At 39.1% G+C, this 23,538-nt stretch overlaps 1 protein-coding gene across 1 annotated transcript in view; it reads left to right on the forward strand.

The window, feature by feature from the left end:
• Nucleotides 1–22,017, forward strand: part of LOC145997395 (toll-like receptor 4) — a 53,436-nt gene extending 31,419 nt beyond the window's left edge. Inside the window, exon 2 of the mRNA XM_083134391.1 lies at nucleotides 17,978–22,017. Coding sequence (XP_082990517.1) covers nucleotides 18,072–20,588 — 2,517 coding nt within the window. The 5' untranslated portion in view covers nucleotides 17,978–18,071 and the 3' untranslated portion in view covers nucleotides 20,589–22,017. The remainder of the gene's footprint in view (nucleotides 1–17,977) is intronic.
• Nucleotides 22,018–23,538: the final 1,521 nt, after the last annotated feature.

Here is a 23,538-nt window from a genome sequence, read left to right on the forward strand (position 1 = left end):
TTGCTCACGTGACTAGAACAAGCCATTCGGCTTTCTCCAGTTTGAGAAGGTGATGGCTGGGGTTGCAAATTATAAACAAAGCAAGGCGAGAATACCGTGATCGACTGGGTGTCTCTAATTCTTCAGTGTTTTTCTTTTTAGTGAAGTGAAAGTGTCCGATTGTGTGAAATGAAGGGTAGTTAGTAAAGATGAGTCAGATTAGAGCATTATTACATAGGCCGTTTTCCAAGGTATTATGCGATATTAAATTAAAAGTTAAACAACTTGGCTGTCCCACGCCAGATTTAAACATCAATTCTATTTAAAAATATCAAAAAAATGGTAAAGGTGACAGGCGTCGAAATTTTAATAGTCGCATTTATTTCCTAGAAACTCTAGCCGACCTCCGCACAGCATGCTACGACGCCAGGGATTGCGGGTTCGAATCTCGGCTTGGGTATCGGTGTTCTCTGTTAGTGTTCGCTCATCCTTATCTTCGCGATTAGCCAAAAGTAGTACAAATGCGAAGTAAAATAAACCAATTTTAGGAACTCTGAATTTTTGTCTGCAATTTTAGTAAACAAAGCTCCATTAAAATTACCTCTTTCATTAGATTGCTATGACATATGCTAGCGAAAATTTTTCGATTTCTTGATCACTTTGGCACTACGCATCATACTAGCTGCCAGCCGCCACTGCATGATTTTACCATCTTTATCAGACGTTTCAGAGGAACTTGAGCCAGAGGACAAATCCTGCCTCCTCTGACTGTACTATCGAAGCAGTGTTGTACAATCTGAGGACACAATTTCTTTTTCCAAGAGGCAAAACTTCCCATTCTTTACCTAACTTTTCCCTTCATCTGAAAAAATCATATAATAATAATAATAATAATAATAATAATAATAATAATAATGATGATGATGTTTGTTGTAATGGATTGGCCATGTTCGCATATATGACAAATATTAAACAAATTATCACATGTGCCAGCCTCATCGCTAACGGGCGAAATATCCCAGGTGTGATTGTTCATCATCCATTCATCAATCATCATTACCTTCATGGTTTCTATTAACTGAAGATATGTCACAAAGTAGACATATAAATAGGTATAGGTTTATACTCAAAGGAGGGCCTCCCAGATGGCGCAATGGTAGCGTTGTCACCTTGTAATCAAGGAGTCCAGGGTTGGATACCCGTTGGAGGCACATGGTGGTTCGGATCCCACTTTAAACTGTAGGTCCAGTCCCGATTAGCCTTTCTGTGCATAAAGTGGACTTAAAACAACAATTCAATCAATCAATGAATACTCAAAGGAGTCGAAATAGAAAAGTAAGAACAAAAAATTACAGATATGAAACTAGAACCTGATATAGACTATGCCAATATTGAATCTGATTTCAAGTTTCCCTGAAATTTTGATTGTTGTCACATAATTTTCCCTTTTTTTCCTTAAATTTGGTCCGAATTTCCTTGCAAGAATGGAAATTCTCCTTAATGTGGCAACACTGTACTGGAGACATTTATTTTCTATTGCAAGGATCAATATACTTCTGCGTCTCACTGTACAAGGCTTGTCGAAGCCGGTATCCAATCGACGAACGGAAGAACCAGGCGGAACTCCCATGTTTGGTCTGTACACAAGAATACCTGCTGGAATGTTCTCCATTATCGCCGACAGGAAACTGGCGTGCCGTGTACAACAAAGAAGGGAGAAAATGGCTAATTCTTTTCTGATGTTGGATATAGGAACGCTTGGACGAATAAGCAGGGCAAAAGGTATTAGAATATTTTCATTCTTTTCGTTCAGCATTTGACATATTTCAGAGACAAAGCAGCAAAATTTATGATCTGAGTAAATTGGCACGTTCCTTGATTCAGTACAGTTGTCTTTTTCTCTTGGAAGTTATGAGCAATTAATTTTCATTGTCATTTTACGATAAACGATGCCATTTCCAGGGAGAGGTCTACGGACTGGTTTTCGCTCAAGTTTCAGGAATTCCAAATGTGGGAAAATTCTAGCTCGATCGTCCTAGCATTGTCTCCCTGTTGTTTTTGTGAAGCTTCGAGTATTTTTTTTTAATGAGTTACAAATTTTGGTTTCCGAACTTCCATGAATGCAACATGTCAGAAATGTCGGATGGGTTGAACCCTAAACCCCGTCCCCTCTAAATACGGCCATGTTAGTGCAACTACTAAAGTGAATCGGTTTTTGTGTAGTAAAGAAGCATGTGCAGAAGTTTTCAGTGCACTAACTCGGCAACCTTTTCACGTCCTGGCCAAAGTCCAGGTTCCAAACAGACCCATTTAGGAAGAATGAAGAATCTACAAGGTACCATCTAGAGTGGTAGAAGATGAGAAGTTCATCTTCCCAATACCATCTTCCATAGGTCTCCCAGGAACCCGAAGGTTTCGTTACTCTCTGACTATAGTGTGAATTTTCTACGTAAATAACTACGATGAATGAAATATATGTCTAAGACTGTATAATATTAATACTTCACCGAGAATTAAGTAGAATCACACATTGATATAAAACTTTTTTACTTAAATTTTCCAGTAATTACGTAATCTGTGTGTTAAATATCTCCGTTACTTTGGTAAAGGAAACATATACATCTTGCACTGCCATCTGTAGTTATATTCCTGAATTTGACCATTAGTTTTATGAGATGCTGATTCTCGGAATCCTCGCTCAAACTTGAGATTCTGCCACACACTTCCTTACGTGGGCGACACGGGAACTTGTCCTTGAAAGAGGAAACAACAATGTAAGGAGTTCCTGCGAGATGAACATGTTCTGGCAACATTGAAACAGGAGAAAATAAGCAGAAAATTAGGAACGTCCGTGAGAAGGGATCGTGCATTATGTAATGTACCTTCCAATTTGAGAGTTCAAGGTTAAAATCTTTAGTTGCCAATATAAGTATCTCTTATTGTTTACAGGGCGGCAATATTGTTGTGGTCTAAGTTCGATTGTAATTTCGTGTTTCTATCGATTGAAATGCATAGTGAAGTATCGTATTCTATAAGTGTATATTCTATAAGTCTACATGTATTTACATGTGATTAGGAATTGTAAACTGCACTAAAATTAATTTACAGCGCTCTTTTGAAGGAAAAGTGCATTTTAAACAATATTTGTTAGTTGCCAGTTGAAAATATTCCTATTTACAATAAAAACATTAACTTAATATCTTTTGTCAACATCAATTGTTGGGAAAACTGTATAATGCAGACCAAAAAAGCACGTGGCAATCGTGAGACAAAATGTGCATATTTTCTCATCAGTGAAGATAACATATCATATTTTCTTTACTTAGTGGAATATTGTTTGCAATTACAAAGAAGAGTGCACATTTCTGCAACGACTGAAACTCAGGATAATTCTATTTAGCTTTTACAACTCCTCTTGTTATTCCTACCGACACCATACTGTTTAGAAACCTTTCTGATGACACAGTAGTACTGCTGCTACCTTGTACTCAAGGAGTACCTGGTTCGATACCCGCTGAAGGCACATAACGGTTCAGATCCCACCTTAAACTGTAGGTCTAGTCTCGATTAGCCTATGTGCATAAATGGACCTTAAAAAACGAAACAAATTACTACACCATGTTGTTTATGTGGTTCACATTGTCTACACATAGCTGATTATATGTTCCTTATTTCGGAAATCTCTATATACGGCTCTACTAAGTATAAATCTGCAATTATCTCCAGATGGATCACCCCTTTAAACATCTAAAAAGCGATAGCCTGCTTTGGAGGTGGATAAGGATCATCCTTAGAAACGACTTCTAGAACTAACGTTCCGCCACTGATACGTACAAAATCAAACTTGCTCACTGAGAGTAGGGCAAAGGTACTATCCCCTACCAATTGAAACAATTCTGGGGGTCAGAAACTGGCTTTTCCTCACCAACAGAAAAATCAAGGGCCTTGACAGTCTTTGCTTATTCTTTGACGGAGTCCACCTCGTGACGCCAGGAAACTATGTTGCCAAATCATACCTGACATCCTTCAGCCCATGATATTTCTTTTGCTAGGTACAAAGTCGAGTCACACGGCATTGTGTATGCAGTCGCTCACCATATTGTCGTTGATAATACATTCAGAGTTCGTCAGATGTCGTGCCCATGTTCATGCAGATTACACACCTTTATTCGTGGAAAATACGTGCCGGACCTTTGTTTCTTTAATATATTATCTTCTTCATGCTGTTTCACAGCGTTTGAAGACTTCGGTCCGTGGTGTTTTGATATTCATATAATGTGAGAAAGAGTCCCTGTGTGTCAACATCAACTTTTTGCTGCCGTGTCATTTTTACTGGTGGGTTAAAAAAGAACCTAACCTACTGGTATGAAACTAATCGACTAATCGCCGCGGCCATGAGGATGTTTTGTGATACACAGCTGGTTGGAAGTAACAGTAACCGTATTTTTAGAATTACTTTCTTGTACTACGCTTCAACGTCAATAAACAAAATTGAGGTTTGAAAAGAAAGAATTACGTGACGTAATTCTTTCAAGTATGATTGTTGTTGACTTTGAATTTCCCTGTGTCTATATTTCACATTTAAACATATGATGTTTATTACACATAAAGAAAATTAGTCTGTAGAAATCTACAGTCAAATAACAATTTTGCAATTAGTTACCCGTTCTAGTATGCAAAATACTTTCACAAGTAACATGCGTTTGTTCTAAATAACCGAAATGTTGATTCGCATACGACAACCAGGAACCAAGATTGATATGTGCATAAATAGTTACACATTACTGTTCCACTGCCCACGTTACAGCAAGTACTGTTCGTCCTACAACATTCCACTCAGCAAATATGGTTGACCAGGAAAGTGGAGACGCCTGGTGGCGGGTTCATTGTTTGACAAGGCGTGGCAAAGAAACGCCAAGATTGTGCAATGCTCCCTAGGAAAGTGTTCTGTTCATATGTAGATATGTGTATGTTATCATGATTCATGAATTCCGAGATAGAAGTTGTCCACAAGGAGGGGACTTTTTACATTTAGGAACTTTTGTGTGACGATAGTTGGAAATACACAAAAATTGAAAAATATGAAGTTTGTTTTTATTGTTTTATTTTCACTTCAGCTACTGAACGTAAGTTAACTTATTTGTGTGAAATTATATAAATAATTAGGTAAATTAATCAAATTCAAAAATTAATTAATTTTTAATAAAAACAAATAAAGTGTAACAAAATTACAAGGAAAAGAATATTAAAGATAAAGGAAAAGGAATAAAAATAAATCACAAATTAGTCTGAAAACTACCAAACGCCGTGACGTCATCTAATAGCGTTAGCGATTATGTCCAACAGACTCACCTGTATATTTCCAGCTTGGCGTGATATCAACAAGAGTAACAAGGATTTAATTTCCTTGATGATTAATGAGGAAAGAAATAATTAATTTCCTTCTATATAGAAACTAGTCATACGAATTTATCGTTATAAAATATCGACTCTAATGTAGATAACCGTTCTACTTAGTTCTACAGTAGCTGTATTGACAATTCGTGGATCCAGTATTTCATTCTAGTTTTAGTTCTCTTCTTACACCAGATCTGGCAACACCTGCCTGACTCCTTTTCCTACCCTGATTTCTCGGTTTCTGCTTCTAGTTTTTGTTGGTCATCACCTGCTGTCTGATCAACAAACAGAGGTGGCTAGAGGATCTTGTTTTTCTGGATGCTGTGTCAGACGACAGACAAACAAGCAGAGAGAAACATTATCTGCAAGCAGCAGAACGCATATCTTCACGACCGGTTTTTGTGTGCAACGGGACTGAATTTGTAGAGGGCATGAAAGAGATAAAAAAGTAAAATTTAAAATGAATTAGTGCGTTATTCTTATCAAGAAATATGAATTCGTTACGAAATCATGGTTGTTTCAAGATGTTATAAAAACTTAATTCTGTTTTGTGTGATGCTTGAGCTGTTGTTTTCATATAGTGTATAACTAATAGGATTGATACTATATATATATATATATATATATATATATATATATAACGACATGACATGCAAAAGTAAATAAAACAATGTTGCCAGGCACTGACGTATGCAGATTTTTTTCGGAGGTGGCTATAATTGTAAATGTGGATATTACATGGCTGTGTTCTAGGGGGCGGGGGCCTGATACTAGGAAATAGTTGGTAATTGTCATTTTTAACTTTGCTTTTAAAAGATGTTCATACATAAGAATGGTAATTGAGGAGTTTACATTTTCCACTTTGGTTTTTTCCCGACTTCTTTACTGTTTTCATTTGGAAATTTTTAATTTCTCAAAATTTCGGGACTAACTGTAGCCTCATCAGCCCCCTTTAATTACGCCAGTGTTGCCAGGTATTTACCCAACCCCTGTATCGTACGTAAGAGTCTTACCAACGATATAGTATTAATAATTTGTTAATAAAATAGTTGTTTATTGTTAGTTTGTAATAATTATTCTGTTATATTTTTAATATTCAGCTTTATATCAACAACCTGTCCAGCATTGCAAACATTTCTCACGACGCTAGTTTATTCAACAGGTTAAGCCAGGATGAAATGATCGCTGCGGATGAACCGCGCCGCTGTTCGACGTAAACTCGAAGGTGATCGGCACAAGGTCATTCACCTGCGTCACGCATACCCACACACACCCTCGGCCAGCCCGTTTGATTCCTCCGCACGCCTATTGTACGCACTGCGAATCCGCGAGTCGCACACGCGCTCGCACCTCGAAATTCTCGTCTCTATGACATAACCGCTACATCAGGTCTTTTCCGCTTACAATCCGGAAAACGTCGGTCTCATCTCGTCACCCGCCCATACCAAATTCCGTGGCAATGGACAGTTATCGCTAAGGAGCGGAAGTTGATGACCTAAAAATATAGGTATATGACCTATAGAATGTCCTAAAAAATGGGGAAAATGACGTAAAAAATGCAAAAAATGACCATTAAATTTGTTAGTTTCGGGTTAAAAATTTAAATGAAAAGGAAATTAAACAAAATGCAATCTCCTTATCTGATCTTAAATTTGAGTTTGAACCAGACGGACACCTGGTGGTTTCCCCGGATACAACAAAGACTGTCACCAGTTCAGCATTTCATTTGCTCGTAAATTACAATCCTGCGAGATATAGATTTCACCTTGGTGAATTCAAGAATATTACCAAAACGAAAGAAGTGACAAAATATGACGAACAATACACCGAATATTGCGAAAAATGACGGGAAAATGCCGAAACCCGGGGTAAATTACCTAAAACCTGAAAATTGGCAAAAAAATGCAAAAAAAAATGCACTTTAAAATTACCTTTTTTGGGTTCTAGACGAAGTGTAATATTGTGTATATTTAATGGGCATCGTGTCCGAGATGTCAGAAAAAAGATGACATTTCATCAACTCGCTAGTTATCACACACTTCTGAAACACGTTTCTTAGTCAAGCCCTGCCCTTCGTCTTCTGACGTCAAGCTAAATTCTTTCATTGTTAGGTTAAGCCAAGGACGTAGTGGGGGGTGATCTAGAGGGTCCCGCCCCCCCCAAAAAACTTACCAAGAACTAAAATAAAATAATGAAAATATACTCTTTAGCATGTAATCGATGGTTATTTATTTTCTATGAAATTGGAACACAAGGATTATTCTATTGGGGTTATACTGCTTTGAGGAACATTACCAAAGAAGATTTATGCACAGTACTACTTATGACAATATGCATAAAATAATAATCAGGACCTTTACTTTTCGTCAACTGGATCTAACATTTTTTTTTATTATTCAATATATATTCAATTCCACATTAATTTCCTTGATGAAGAAGTTCTCTCGGAATATCAGCCAGGTGATTTCCGGATAGGCTTCCGAGCTTTCGAGAGCAACTTCAATCCCTGAAGATGAGAGTGACGTTATCTCTCGAAAGCTCGAAAGCCTATCCGGAAATCACGTGGCTGATATTCCGAGAGAACTTCTTCATCATTCGCTGCCAGGAAAGCTTCAAGAATTACTATTAATTTCCTTGTTTTTATTCAAATTTTGGTCATCTTAAGTACACGCAAGCTAGATAATAAATATGTGCTGTTGTATCTATGTTCTTAAACCATCTCTTTACGTGCGTAATAATAAGAAATGCAATGTTAATAAATTTACATATTTTAATTAAACATTTATATTGGTTCGGACCCCCCATTATAACGTGTGTCTATAAAGTCACTTAACATTTCAATGAACTAATGACAAATCTTTTATTTTTTCCAAGTGATCTGATAAAATGTACTCTATAGAAGAGAGAATAGCCGTTGTTTGTGCTCGTCTGCGTGGAATGACGTATGACAGGTGCGGACGGACTTCACTCGGAAATTCAGAAAACGAGGCCCCACCAGGCTGGCTATTAAGAACCTGGTCAACAAATTCAAGTGAATAGGTAGTGTTGAGGATGAAGAACGTCCTGGTACTCCAGCCGTAACACCACAAATTGTGGAAAATGTAGAGGACGCGATCACACGTAGCCCCACCGCATCGACCACGCGACTCAGTATCCATAATCCCAGCATCTACCAACTGTGGCTCATAGCACGGTGTATTGGGGCACACCAAGCTTCTTACTATGCACCAACAGGATGGGGCACCACCCAGTGGCGCAGGAACGTTTTTCATTTGGGGGGGTACAAAATTCAGCCTCCCATATATATATATATGTCCAATCAAGTGTCGCAATAATAATAATTAGGATAATTATATTTAATTAAATTAATATATTAATTAATTAAATATGTACATTAATTAATATTGTATTGTTATTATTACACGAATAGGTAAAATATAGTAAAAGAATAGAAATATAACAGCAAGTATTCATTATCTAGCTTACGTGTAGTTAAGATCGCCAAGATTTGCACAAAAACAACTGCCCTGGCAAGGAATTTAATGTCAGATAGAAAAATAATTGAATATTTATTGAATAACAAAAAAAGGAGTTAGATCCAATTAACGAAAAGTAAAGTTCCTGATTAATATTTTATGGATATTATCATTAGTAGTGTGCATAAATCTTTGGAATCCTTCAAAGCCGTATGAGCCAAATTCCTTGCCTTCCAATAAGTTCAGCGGTAAAAAACATCGAGTATACAGGGTGCAGCAGAAATAACTCCCGGATTTCATTGATTTGAATAACAAAGCAACGATAGATGTTATGCAAAATTTTATTTCACAGTTGGAAAGAACAAGGATTACCATTTTGTTTCCCATATGTACCGAGACAACTCCATGAACGCCCCTAGTTTTTTGAGGAAGACGGCACGCAGTTAATGTAACGTCTGACCGTTATGTATGGATGTTACGCAACTTCCTGCAGCCGCAATCGAACGAACGTGGCAAATTGGTTGTGTGGTTCCAACAGGATGGTGCCACAGCACGCGTATCGATGAACGTGCTACGTGAAATGTTTCCAGGGCGTCTGATCTCACTTCGAAGTCACCTTCCATGGCCAACTCGTCCCCCCGAGCTCGCACCCTGCGACTTCTTTCTGTGGGAGTACCTGAAGTTTACCAAGGAAGGCCGAGGACAGCCAATGATCTGAAAGATGGTACCAGACAGGAAAGAGCGGCAATACCGACCAGACATGACTAGGAGGGTAATGCAGAACTTCAGGGCGAGACTTCAGAAATGAGTACACTGTGCAGATCGGCATTTGGATGATATCATTTTAAAACAAAGTCAACTATGTCACCCAAAATGGTGACTTGTGGCAATTTTGTAAAAAATAATTGGAACATTTTGTTCTTTGCTAATGTGCAATAAAATGGTAAACCTTGTTCTTTCTAACTGTGCAATAAAGTTTTGCATAACATCTATCGTTGCTTTGTTATTCACAAATGAAATCCGGGAGATATTTCTGCCGCACCCTAACTTTTAATTGCTACGCTGTTCAAGCATGGTATTGGCATTGATGGAAATTGAGTATAACAAATGCTAAACAATTATATTTTGATAAATTACTTTTACTACTTGGTAAGTCTTTTTGGGGGAAGGGGTCCGGACCCCCTGGACCCCCACAAAAACGTCCTTGATACCTAGGTATAATGTGAAGCCATGAGAAATATTCTCTTTTAGAACAGCACACACGAATGTCCTGTTATTTAATGCAAAATATGCATAAATATTTTTAATTGTTTTGTTAGAATTTAAGTTTTTTAAAAAAACAACAGATTTTAAAATCAGATAACAATTCTGAAACATATAAGGCCAGTGGCGTGGCGTGACTTTTTAAAAAGTGTTGCCGGCTATCAGTACGACATTTATACCTGCTAGACGTTATTACAACCCCCCCTTCGGTAAAGAAAACATTTCTCCGAGCTAGATATTTGTTCATTTCGTTCTTGTTTTGCTATCAGCACATTGATTTAGCTACAAACACTCCTAGAAAGAACTACCACTCATGAGACAGTTACCACGAAAATCCAATGAATAGTGGTAGACCCTTGTCAATTCTTCATCTGTCTCCGTTTCTTTGCAATGAGCTGCGAAGGGGAAGAAGAAGATCCACACTTTTCTCGGGTCAGTTTGACGTTTGTGTGGTGAGCACTGAGCAGACGACAGAACTCCGCTCCTTTGTGGAAGGCAAGCCCAGCTGTACGTACTACTGTTGCCAACTTAGTATTTTGGAGCAAGGTTTGTCCAAATCACGAATCACACAAAGGAACTATACTTTCGTCTATTACCTAACTGGTCTCAGTTGTAGTTCAATCCAGCCTTGGCTCTGCCTCTATTTGCTTCGCAGAAATTGTATTCCTATTTAGGCGGGATTTAGCTCTTTTCTGCCAATCCGATGTGACAACACTGGCTGCTTCGGTGGGTCTGAACGGAAAATCAGGAGTGAGGGGGATCTTGAGCCACCCCAACCAGGAATAATCATCTCCCACCCACTGGATATAGAAACTACATTATATAGAGTTCCACTTCAGTTCCGTTCATTCTAATTTTAAAAGTCCCATAGCTACGCATAAAAATATCTAAACAATTTATGGCAGATGTGTACCACATCCAATGCCTTTTAGAAGCCATGTATTTGGTATTTTCTCAGACATCTATAGGGTGTTGTATTAAAAAAGAAAAAAATGAGTTCAGATGGTTCCCAATCAACTCGTAAGAAGTCTAACTTTGAAATATTTGTGAAAAATTTGACAAATCATTATTTGTAATATAATTAGCTGTACCTAATGACGCTCTTCAAGTACTGAAAGTAATACGTATCATTCGGTACATTTACAAAACCGAAATTCTTCAGCTATTAGAAGTAGCAAGGAAAGCCATACGCTCAAAAGTTTATTTTTTCTTTTCAATTTTTGGTGGACAATGTGAAGAGCCGGCCAAGATTTATTTTCGTATGTAGTGGTATTAAATGCAGATACATGCGTGTGTTTTAGGATGACATGTCAATTTCTCGTTCATGTGAAAATGTAAACTTTAATGTAAGCAGAAGCATGTGCGCGTCACAGTTAAAGATTTTCACATCTACAAAGAAAATCCAAAACACATTCCCACCTCGCCGTACTCCGTGGGTTAGCATAGCGCGCTATGACGCCTGAGATCCCCGTTTCGAATCCTGGCCTGCCCATGGGTGTTATTTTTTAGTGTCCATCAATTTCATCATATCATCATCACTCATCCTCATCTTCGCGATTAGCCAAAAGTTGCAGAAATGCGAAGTAAAATAAACCAAATCAATCAATCAAATATTCCCATCTTACTCCCAGAGACCTTGTAAATCCAATCCAAAATCTACCAATAGAACCTGCAGTGAGTCTCATTTATCTCGTGCATTCATCTGACTAATGTAATTTTCTTACAATTTGACTTTAGAGTTTAACATAAAATGGCGTTGTGTTTGTGTTGCATTCGATATCACAATTAGATTTTAAGCAATTTATGTCCAATTATAAGTATACCTAATACATAGGTAAAAAATAGTCCCCCCTCTGATAAAATCGCAAATTGCACCCTGTTTAAATGTCTAGGAAAGAATTCATTTCACCTAGGAATGATATCGCGATGCGATGAGTCGAGAATTGTCACAGCCTCATCTCGTCTCCTGTGTGGTGAGGTCCTTCTCGTTCTTGTTTGTGCTTATTTTTCTTTCGGTTTCCACTCTGAAGTTATGAAAACTTATTCCAAATTCACCTCATTCTCAGATAGGCTAATCGGCACTCTATTTTTAAAAAATATATATATCTATCTTAATATATAGGTTTAAGTATAGTTTTCCCAACACCCTCTTACAAATTTATGAAAAATATGGGTGAGGTGCAGGAGTGCATTGTAACACCCCCCCAGTTGGTCTGTCGTGTCTCTTCTCGTTCGTGTAAGTGTTCCGTTTCGGAAAATTCCATTATAAATATTCAAAAGAAAATGGGGCCAGTCATATACTCTTCTGATGAAGATTTGTACCTTATCTTCGAACCGACGCGACCACTGCTTTAGAAATGTGTACCCCCCCTTACGCAAAGCAGCAATCGTCTGCAGCGTAATTGTCTGAGAGTCAATCTGATTCCATCGTTCCACACACATTTTAAACAATTTTCATCTCCTTAAAGAGGTTTCCAAGAACTTAGGTCAATGAACTAACTAGTACAAGCACAATGTAGTATAATAAGTTTACAATTAAATGTTTTGAATTTCTGTGGTAAGGACTATAATGCTTAAAATTTATAAACAATAATACTTTTTTATTGGGCGAATTGATAATAGGTAATTTTAACAGTAGCACCTTCCGTCTGCTGTCAAATTACCAAAGGGGGGTACAGGGGGTACAACCCGATTTACGGATTTAGGGGGGTACAGTACCCCCCTTCAAAAATTTGCGGGGGTACAATGTACCCCTGTACCCCCCCGTTCCTGCGCCACTGGCACCACCCCATCTTGCCATTATCGTTCGTGATCACCTAGACGAAGTTTTCACCGGTAGATGAATTGGTCGTGTCTCGCAACGGGGAGTTGCCCCCCCCCCTCGATCTCACCCCCTTAGACTTTTTCATTTGAGGGTTTATCAAATCTAAGGTGTACGTGGTGAGGATCCACAGCATAGCCCAGTTGAAACAACGCATTACGGCAGCAGTTGTTGAGATTACACCAGCTCTGTTGGAGAAGGTGTTTCGGACTGTGGTGGATTGTTGGCATATGTGCCTAGACTTGAGGGGGTGGTCACATTGAGTTATACTGATTTTGTGTCCTACTGTGACATATATGTTTCAGTACATATTGTATTTTGTACCATAAATCCTGTTCATGCAGAAATGTTAAGTGACTTTATAGACACCCTGTATATTTCTAGATACGTGCCTGGGTTAGGCATGTTAGGTTAAGGGCTATTGGCGTAAATAATACCTTTTTGGTGATGCCCCGAAAAAATGCAGAGAATTTTTGCTAAACCTAACGTGCCTTGCCTAACCTAAAAACGAAAGCAATCTGCACTTACATTGATTGATTGATTTAGTTTATTTCACTTCGCGTTTTGTGCCTCTTGGCTAATTTGCGAAGATGGGGATGAGTGATGAAATGATGAAATTGATGAATGGACATTCACAAACAACCAAGCCCGACCGGGATTCGAACCCGGGACCCTTGGCGTCGCAGCGCGATGTGCTAACCACTCGGCCACAGGGTCGGGCAATCTGCACTTACAGTACGTCAGAAGATGAAGTGCGAGGGCTTGATCCAAAAGGTGTGTGAGAAGTGTGCGATAAGCGAACCCCGTGACGTCGATGCAGGGAGACGCTACCAAGGTTTATACATTGTATGGCGCAAGCAGCTACTTCATGGCAAGTGTCCTTTCATTGGTTGACAGCGTATCGAGTCCCATTGTCGCTGTTTTCTGGATTTACAAACGGGATTCTCTTTCACGTTGCTCCCTAATTGCCCTGAACATTTGCGGATCGAACCAGGTACTGCTCGCACCACTCGTGTTGGAGTGGTCATCACGGCGCACTGGGTTCAGGGTTCGAATCCCGGCCTGCGCATGTGTGTTTTTGGTGAGTGTCAGTTCATCAGTTTCATCATATCATCACTCATGCCGCGATTAGCCAAAAGTGGCAGAAATAACAAAAATAAAATAAAATAAAACTTTTGGTGTTTTGCGTCAGTTTTCTAGCTCTTGGGTAAATCGCGACAACTAGGATGAGTTGCTAAACACTCTCCTACACATATTGGCGTCTTTAGATCTTCCCCGTCTAAGTGCATAAATAGACGACGATAAGTGTGTTCATTAAATTACACACATGACTAAAGTTAAATGCAAATAAAAATCGCAATGAAATACAGCAATAATGATTTATTGAATTAGTAGATTAAGCAGAAGAATTGCATGCCACACAGACATATCCATATCCATATCTCGTACGAGGATATTCTAAACGCAATATATTGGAACATTTTAATTTACTTACAGTCGCACTAAGAGAAAGAACGAGGGAACTAAGGGAGACAGTCATTTGGTTACTCCTCTCGCACTCACCGCAGACGAAAATGATCTCCTTTACTTGGGTGACCCCGACTTGCTATAACTTCTATCTCGCACATTTTGGCAACGCAGGAGCATTGTACTTTATTTACATTTAATCAGTGTGTCAGTTTCTCAATTTTTACTTTGGGAAATGCCGACCTCTGTGGCGGAGGGGTTAGTACAGTTCGCTACGATGCCAGGAGTCTCTGGTTCGAATCCTGGCGTGGGCATGGGTGTTTTTTGCTAGTGTTCATTCGTCAGTTTCATGACTCATTCTCATCTTCACGATTAGCCAAAAGCGTAGAAAAGTCAACTAAAATAACCAAATCCATCAATCAAAGAAATTATTCAAAAATTTTCCTAGAATTTTCTTTCGTTTTCACTTTTGCCTTTTTTTTTATTTTGATGGTGTTTTTTGAGGTTATGAAACAGATGCCAACTTAACTCTTCTCTCTATGCCTGAGATACTATAGTGTAAATCACCAACCCTGAGACCTTCTGTAAATAAACCGTCTCACCAATTCGATGTATCACTCCGCGTCAGCTGATTCATGACCGCCGACTACTGCAATCATCTGATGTTACACTCATAGTTCGCCGCACCTATTCATTTTATATAAGAGCCAAAATTGATGTCTAACAGAAATATTGTTGAATTAAAAATTTTCAAATGTTATTTTCTACTGTTTTATAATAACCTGTCCCATGTGTATATTTACTAACAAAAACATAGTACGCTAAATTTTTCTTTGTTATCAGTGACAAAGCAAAGACAATCATAAGCATATTTAAACTATACTTTATTTCAGTATTTCAATCACACCAAAACATTTCTAGATATTGTTGACGTGCAGAGTATTGTATTCTGGTGAGAACGAAAAGATCACCATTTTTTCAATCAGACTCAAATCAAAGGCAAGCCGAGAAAAATGAAACGTTGATTCTTCCTCTTTGCATTTCGTAAGTCACGACAATACCCAAACTGTTGAGACAGGGGGAAAATATGTATTTTTAATTCAATGGAAGGTTCACTTACTGCCAACTTCGTCACAGCTGTCTTCGGATCCACTTTTCCTGGCTGACTTGGATAACAAATCTTTCAAAATTCAAGTTCTCAGTTAAATTGTCCACATCCCACAGTTTTCTCTCTTCTTTTTCAATAACGTGTCGAACTGCATCTGCCCAGTTGATAGCTGAAATTTGAGCAATGCCACTCTCAGTCAGTCTCTTCACTTCTTCAAGCTTGAATGTTTTGTTGTTCCTGGCAACGTACCCTTTGACTTGAGTCCATATCAGTTCAATGGGATTGAGCTTACAGTCGTAAGGGGGCAAGCGCAACACAGTGTGCCCCGCTCTCCTTGCCATTTCGTCTATCACGTAACTATCTTAGCTTGGCTTCAAGTGGGAAACTTGATCCAAAAGTTCCAACTTTAATGAATCAGCTGTAAGTACGACACCTTTGCCACGTAGCCATTCTAAAATATCACCTTTCCTCCAAGCAGTGGTCGGTAATTTTTCACATTACACGCTATGAAAGGAGCATTGTCGAGCACAATAACACTGTCCGCATTAAGTTTAGGAAGATACAGACGAAAACCACTCTTTAAAAACATCACCGTTCATGTCTTCATGGTAATCGGCAGTCGTCTTGGACACACAAATAAGTTCCACACCTTGAACAAAGCCATTTTCACTTCCAATGTGAGTGATAATGAATCTCTTGCCTTTTCCTGATGGTTGTTTAAGTCCAGTTGATAGTCCTTCGAGGAAAGCTTGCTTCTTTGAGGTTATAGTGCTATCATGCCACACCTTGCTTACAGTGTGCCCCGCATTCATCCACGTTTCATCCAATTAATAGATTTTCTTACCTTGGTTTCGTAGTTCCCGAATGGATCGGAGGTATTTTCGCCGCCAAACAATAATATCATCCCTATCAACGAGTGCTGCTTGTCGGTTCTTCTTTCCAAAAACAAACCCAACATCGTAGACACACTGAAACTTGGAAGATCTTCATCATTATTAACTTCAGTTAATACCTTTTTCAAAGTAGGCAGTTCTTGGTTTAAAAAGAAAGAATGCACTTTGCGCCTTATTGCACTTATTTCGAAATCGTGATACTTATTAACACGAGACACAACTTTGTGTTTTTTTTTGGGGGGGAGAGACAACTTTCCCGGTCATTTCCTCTCTTTCATAACCCTTAAAACTTCAGACATTGACATACCACTGCACTGGGATACCAACTTAACCACTTCTTTTACTGGTTCCTCAGGATACCACCGACAGAACGTTACATTAATATTGAGTACAATCTGTTTCTCGCCCCTTTTCAAAGGCGGTCCTTGCTGGTGCTTTGAAAACAAGCTCGGAGAACACGGAGACCTTCCCGCACGCATAGAACTCGCCATGTTGAAAGTGGCACTCTTCCTTGCTGTTCACATGATTATTTTTAAAAAATAACCAATGTTATAAAATATCATGATGTACACAAATCTCTAAGCTCATTGAAAGTTACAATGCATATTCCTACAAAATGTTCACACTGATCTTGCCTTGCCATGTCACCAAGTTATTTTACGAAGTGCACTATATTTGGCGGAACAAAAATCGTTATTAGGATGCTTGTGAAAGTTTCCAACCGCAATAAGTTAACGAACTTTCTTTGTCTTGTTTTGATCATCATCATAAATATATTTATTGGATTTACAGCATTGCATATGGCTGTTTATGCCCATTACATATTTTTTTTACATAAGATACAATTTACATAAAATATACAAACAAATTTCAAATACACTCCTATCTATATCAAACATTAGAAATATACATTACCATGTTATATCATTTTGTCTCAAGAAATGCAAGTAAAATATATTTAATTCGCATGCAAGAAAGAAGCCAAATTTATGGGAAATGATTACTGGTGCAAAGAGTTAACCATAAAGGTGAAGCAATAAGTACAAGAGAAAGAGCATTGGGTTTAAAGTGAGACGTCATTTGATATGGTGTTTTAAGTTCACTTTGTGCACAGTAAGGCTAATTGGGACTGGACCTACAGTTTATAGTGGGATCCGAACCACTATGTGCCTCCACCGGGTATCGAACCCGGGACCCCTATATTACAAGGCAACGACGCTACCACTGCGCCATGTGGGAGGCCCTGTGAGACGTCATTTGCGGCAGTGTATCCCATACTACAAATTGGCCGTTGTTTTACCTTACGTAATGAATCCTGTAACAACGCTGGATTTCCATGTGGATTATTTTAGTTCTATGAGTTTGCAATGCTTTCTGCATGCACGTGGTTTTGTTTACAGAAAGTCTCAGGGTTGATGATTTGATCTTTAGCATCGTTATCACACTTGTGTTCTCCAGAAATCACCTATTTTTTAACCCAAGAGAATCACTCATTGGCTTCATGACATATTCTGTTGTATTATATTTTTGCCTTGGTGATATTTTAGGTATTAATGCACTTCTGTGTTCGCAGGTTGAAATGTAGTGATGACGTCAGCAAAGCAAGGCCATTTCCTGCACGAGCAAAGAAGTGATGGCTTTTGTGACCTGCTGCAGAGACCTCCAAGATGACGCTAGGTTGGACTCTGGTGCTGCTTCTGCTCGCGATCCACAGGTGTCAGAACGGCGGGGCCGTTGAGTGGTCGAGCATCGTGGAATTGGAACCGGACGAGTTCCCGCTGTACTCCCTGAAGACGCCTCAACCAGTCAGTAGGGACCTACAAGGCTGCTTCTGCATCGAGAGGGATGACATGACGGCATGCTACAGGGAGACGTGCATGAGTTTCCCGCGAGTAAAAGTGACCACCAATATATTCAGGCTCAGAGCCACTTCGGTGCAAGCTCTCGAACGAGGTGACTTCCTCAACATGACCCAGGTGAGTCGCATAGAAATCGAGAGCAACAGTCGCCTCTCCAGAATCGAACCCGGTGTGTTCATGGATGTCCCTTCCACAACCCATCTTTCCATCTGTTACAATGTCAACCTGAAGGCACTGGAGGAAGGGACCTTCACAGGACTGGCTAATCTAACAGAGCTCCGCCTGGTGAAGAACGGTTTCCACAAGGTTCCTGACGTCACCGTGGCATTAACGCCAGATGTACTCCCGAATCTAGCTTCTCTGAGCTTGAGTGAGAATGTGTTCAGGAGCATTGGTAGCGAAGACTTTATGAGTATGTCAGGGAGTCCAGTGGAGGAACTGGACCTGGGGGCGTGCCAGCTTGAGCTCTTTCATCCATCTGCCTTGCTGTATCTAGAAAACTTATCAGTTCTTAAACTCTCAGAGAACTCCGTGCCCATTTCAATTCTTCAAGCTCTTCTTCGTGCTATGTCCTCAAGTCCTTTGAGCACACTAGATTTGCGAAGTTCTGGATTTAGAGGACGTATGCCCAAAGATCTTCTTGAAACTGTTGCTGAGACGAATATATCCCGTCTCATTCTCTCTTACAATCAATTCTCGTACTTTGACGAAGATAGTTTCCCCTTCATGCCCACATTGAAGGAACTGGACCTGAAAGGAGTGTTGTTGCAAAGTGTTGAGACGGACGCCCTGTTGTCTTTGCCGAATCTCAGTACGCTGAACCTAACCAAGAACAAACTAATCGGTGTTCCTTCTGGAGTGCTCGTTCCCCAGCTGGAGTCCCTGGACTTGTCCGAGAACAGTGCCGGCCCCTTCACTGGCTCAACGTACTTCGATCTGGGCAGTCGCAGCTTCGTCAACATGACAAATCTCACAGTGCTGAACCTGTCCTATAACCGTCTTGGTAAACTCAGCCCGACGTCTCTCTATGGACTTCGCAACTTGCGAATCCTAGGGATGAAAAACGCGTCAATATTCGAACTCGGGAACGGGTCCTTCTCGTCTCTAAGATCCCTCGTCTTCCTAAATCTAGAACGCAACCCCCTAACTCCTAACAGCCTCGTGTACGGTACGTTCAACGGACTAGTCAACCTGAGGACACTTCTGCTTGGAGATTGCGGTATCACTCACTTCCCAGACAGCTCAGTCCTCCAAGATATGCTTCAATTGGCTTACCTCAGCTTGAAGAGTAACTCCCTCAAGACTCTGGATCCACATCTCTTCATGGGACTCAGAAACCTGCGCGGTATCGACTTATCGGACAATAAATTGGAAGCGTGGAAAGGGACTAGGTTGTTTGGTGATAGTCCGTATCTAAGTCAAGTGTATCTGGTCAGCAACCAGATCTCTCACTTCTCGCCAGAGATGTTGGATGATTTTTGCAACCTTACTAAGCTGGACCTGTCCGACAATACCTTCGCATGTGACTGCTCACTTCTGAACCTAAAGCAGTGGCTTCAGACAGATGGTCAGCACGTGAGGAGAATCAATCAGACTATTTTCAATACAGTGTGCTTCAGACCAGACGACTGGAGGGACAGACCGTTATCTGAATTCCTCACCGTTGTCGACAGCAACTTGTGCGAAATAGAGACACTCAACATGGTGATATTCGTTGCGGTTCCTGTCCTGGTGCTGCTCGCGTGCGCTCTAGTGTTCGCAGCTCTCACTTACCACTTCCGGTGGTACGTGCGCTACTGGATCTTCCTCGTGAGAACAAAGAAGAAACGAAGCGCGCACGAAGCGAGCGAGGGATACGCCAACTACCAGTACGATGCTTTCGTCTCGTACAACCACGAGGACAGAAACTTTGTCGTGAGGATGGTATCTATGCTGGAGAACTACGAACCTCATTTTCGGCTCTGTGTGTACGAACGCGATTTCGAGATCGGCACGGTGATATCAGAAGCCATCATACAGAGCATACACGAGAGTCGGAAGACAGTGTTGGTACTAAGTGATAATTTCGCGAAATCTCAGTGGTGCATGTGGGAGTTGAACATGGCCCAACACCGCCTGTTTGAAGAGAAATGGGACGCTCTGGTGTTGGTGAAACTAGGTAGCGTGGCCGAACAGAACATTACTCCGACGTTGCGATACTTGATGAAATCTCGAGTGTACCTTGAGTGGGACGCGGCCCCAGAAAAGCAAAGAGTTTTCTGGGACAAACTCAGAGCTGCTCTGGCCAAACCGTCGGTGGGTGTTCAACTACAGAAAACCTCTTAGTTTGAGGTTGTAAGTTCATTCAGTTTCAGTGCCAAATACATGAATGAAGACGTTCTATTAGGTTATTCCCAGGCGAATTCTGGCGAATACGCCATGAGACGACCAGTCTTCACCACGAGAGCTCCTGGACTAACTTTACACGCTCATTTGTTTAATTATTGTATTTAAATAGCAATTTACTTCATGATGGTCGCATGTGCTTACTGTACGTTAGCATTTCATCTGTACAGTTGACAACAATGGTAATAGTAGCCCAATTGTACATTGCCACGTTCATTCATGTGAGGATTAGGAATTACAATCAAAACACCAGTACGAAGAGGGTAAGATCCGCTTCAACACACACAATTCCATTCCTCATAGGAACATAGATTGTAAATGAAAATGTACAAAAAGAAAATGTACTGGACAATTTTGCTGCTATTATCTTTGCCACCAATTGTACTACATAGATCTAGCCATAGGACATAATAAGATATCTACAAGTAATGGACAAAAATTGAAAATCACCCAATAGAGGAAGCATATTCCAACTTGCTTTCACAATATTTTATCTACATTCTGTACATCCTAACATAATTATAATATAAGTACTTTCAAAAATACTATAAAATGATTACTTACGGTGAGTACCGTAAGTACTCATTTTTACAGTATTTTTTAAGTACTTATATTATATTGTAACAACGTGAGTAAGTCGCAAAGGCCTTTTTTTTTTTATAAAATGAGGACCTGACATAATTGTGTTGTGAAATAATGTACTCTGAAATAGTGTTGAGCCTGTGGTGTGAACGATCGCCAATATTATATGTATATTAAATCTGTAATACCTGGGATGTAACAAGGAATTTCTGACATTCAGTTACAATATTAGTGTAGTCTATATATAGAATTCCATGCCTTCAAATACGGAAATGTTTAAATTTGTTTTTAAATATGCAGTACCTGTAATATAATATTTATGTTTCTCTTCTTATCTTATTCTTCAAAACACCAATATTATTGATCAGTCTGTATGAACTCGTACATGAAAATACCTAAGGTAAGTAATGTCATGGTAATATTTCGAATACCATGGCTTTATTGCATTAGAGACAATAACGTCAAAATCATATGCAAATGAAAAGAATGTTCTACTATGGTATGATATTCTACGATACGAATTACTGACTAGTATAGAAAACCACAAATATTTTATTAATATAATGTGTTTGGATGGCATAACTCTTTCGGAAATTCATATTCTGTAAGCTTTCGTTATTTTGAGGCACATTTGGAAAATTTGCATTTTCTTGAATCAAAATCGCAGGTTATCTTAGTACTGGCCCAGACCTACAAACATTGTTATGTGTTCTAATTTATGGACTAAAGTCAATGTCTCGATATATTTGAAAACTATGCAAAAGAACAATGAATAATTGTAAATTAATTTACGTAAGAAAAACTAAATAAAAAACAATATTTTTCTGAAATAAGTATGTGTTTTTATACCTCTTTCAGCTATAAATGCCAGTGCTATTTCATAATTTTTGAATGAGTCTTACAATTCAAAGGGAAACTATATTTACATTATGACGTCATCTGAGAAGTTAGGTTTATTTTGGCTTTCAGGGAGGGACCGTCATTTACTCAGTCAATGGATGGCATTCAAGTTGACGTGATCATGCAGTGTACTCTGGAAGGAAATCAGGCAAACAGATTCACGTGTATTAAGGATAGAGTATGAAAAACAGGGTGCGAAATCCTAGGCCGGACATTGGGGATTTCCCACCACCAACAATCTTGTCCTCAGAAATCCCCCTAAGTTATAACAACAACATTCAAACGTCCCTCTAGTGCACTTCTTAAAATAAACTTATACCACAGCTACAGCTACAGGGGATAGGTTCTATATTCGAGAATTCCAAATAAGAAAGCGTTTTATAGCCAAGAGGATATAGTTAAATGCGGATCTATATTCTTAAAAATTTTACACAATACAGAGAAAATATATAGCGAAGCTTGTATATACATTGATATATATGCTGATTCCAAATTTACGTCGGTTATATTCTTCTTATAAATATATGTATAATTGAAAGGAAATCTTCTTCTTTTCTTCTCACAATTTTGGGAAAAAGGCTTCTTCTTCTTTTCTTCCCTATATTTTGGTATAATGCTTCTTCTTCCTTCCTACCTTTGATTTGGGAAAAGGCTTATTCTTCTTTTCTATCGTTGATTAGTGAAAAGGCTTCTTCTTCTTTTCTTCCTTCTATTTTGGTAAAAGGCTTCTTCTTCTTTTCTATCTTTGATTATGGAAAATGCTTCTTCTTCTTTTCTATCGTTGATTAGTGAAAAGGCTTCTTCTTTTCTTCCTTCTATTTTGGTAAAAGGCTTCTTCTTCTTTTCTATCTTTGATTAGGGAAAAGGCTTCTTCTTCTTTTCTTTCTTCTAATTTTTGGAAAAGGCTTATTCTTCTTTTCTATCTTTGATTAGGGAAAAGGCTTCTTCTTATTATCTTCTTTCTATTTTTGGAAAAGGCTTATTCTTATTTTCTTTCTTCTAATTTATTGTCCTTGCCTTTAAAGCGTAATCTCATTTATTACATGTATGCGCTCGTTTTCCCCGCTTCTTTGGCATTATACAAACGACACAAGCTATACTTATAGAAAGATTAGGGGCGTCTAAACTGACAGTAGCGCTACCTCCTATGTAAGGACCAAAAGGGGAATAGCCCAGGATCGCTAACAGCAAGCGCTGCCTATGGCCCAGTGCGTCTAATAAGGAGCGAAACCGTAAGTGCTTCGGGGCCTCTAATTTGACACAGCGCCACCGAGGTACGGATAAACACAAAAGCTGACGATGTTCTCCTCGTCAGAGGTATTAAATCAAAAAGGAGATACATTTCTGAATTCATTTGTTCACTTATTAACTTTCATAATTGTTTCATATACGAGCATATTCTTAATTA

This window comes from Lepisma saccharinum, chromosome 13 (assembly GCF_977018435.1).
Source record: "Lepisma saccharinum chromosome 13, izLepSacc3.1, whole genome shotgun sequence".
Lineage (NCBI taxonomy): Eukaryota > Metazoa > Arthropoda > Insecta > Zygentoma > Lepismatidae > Lepisma > Lepisma saccharinum.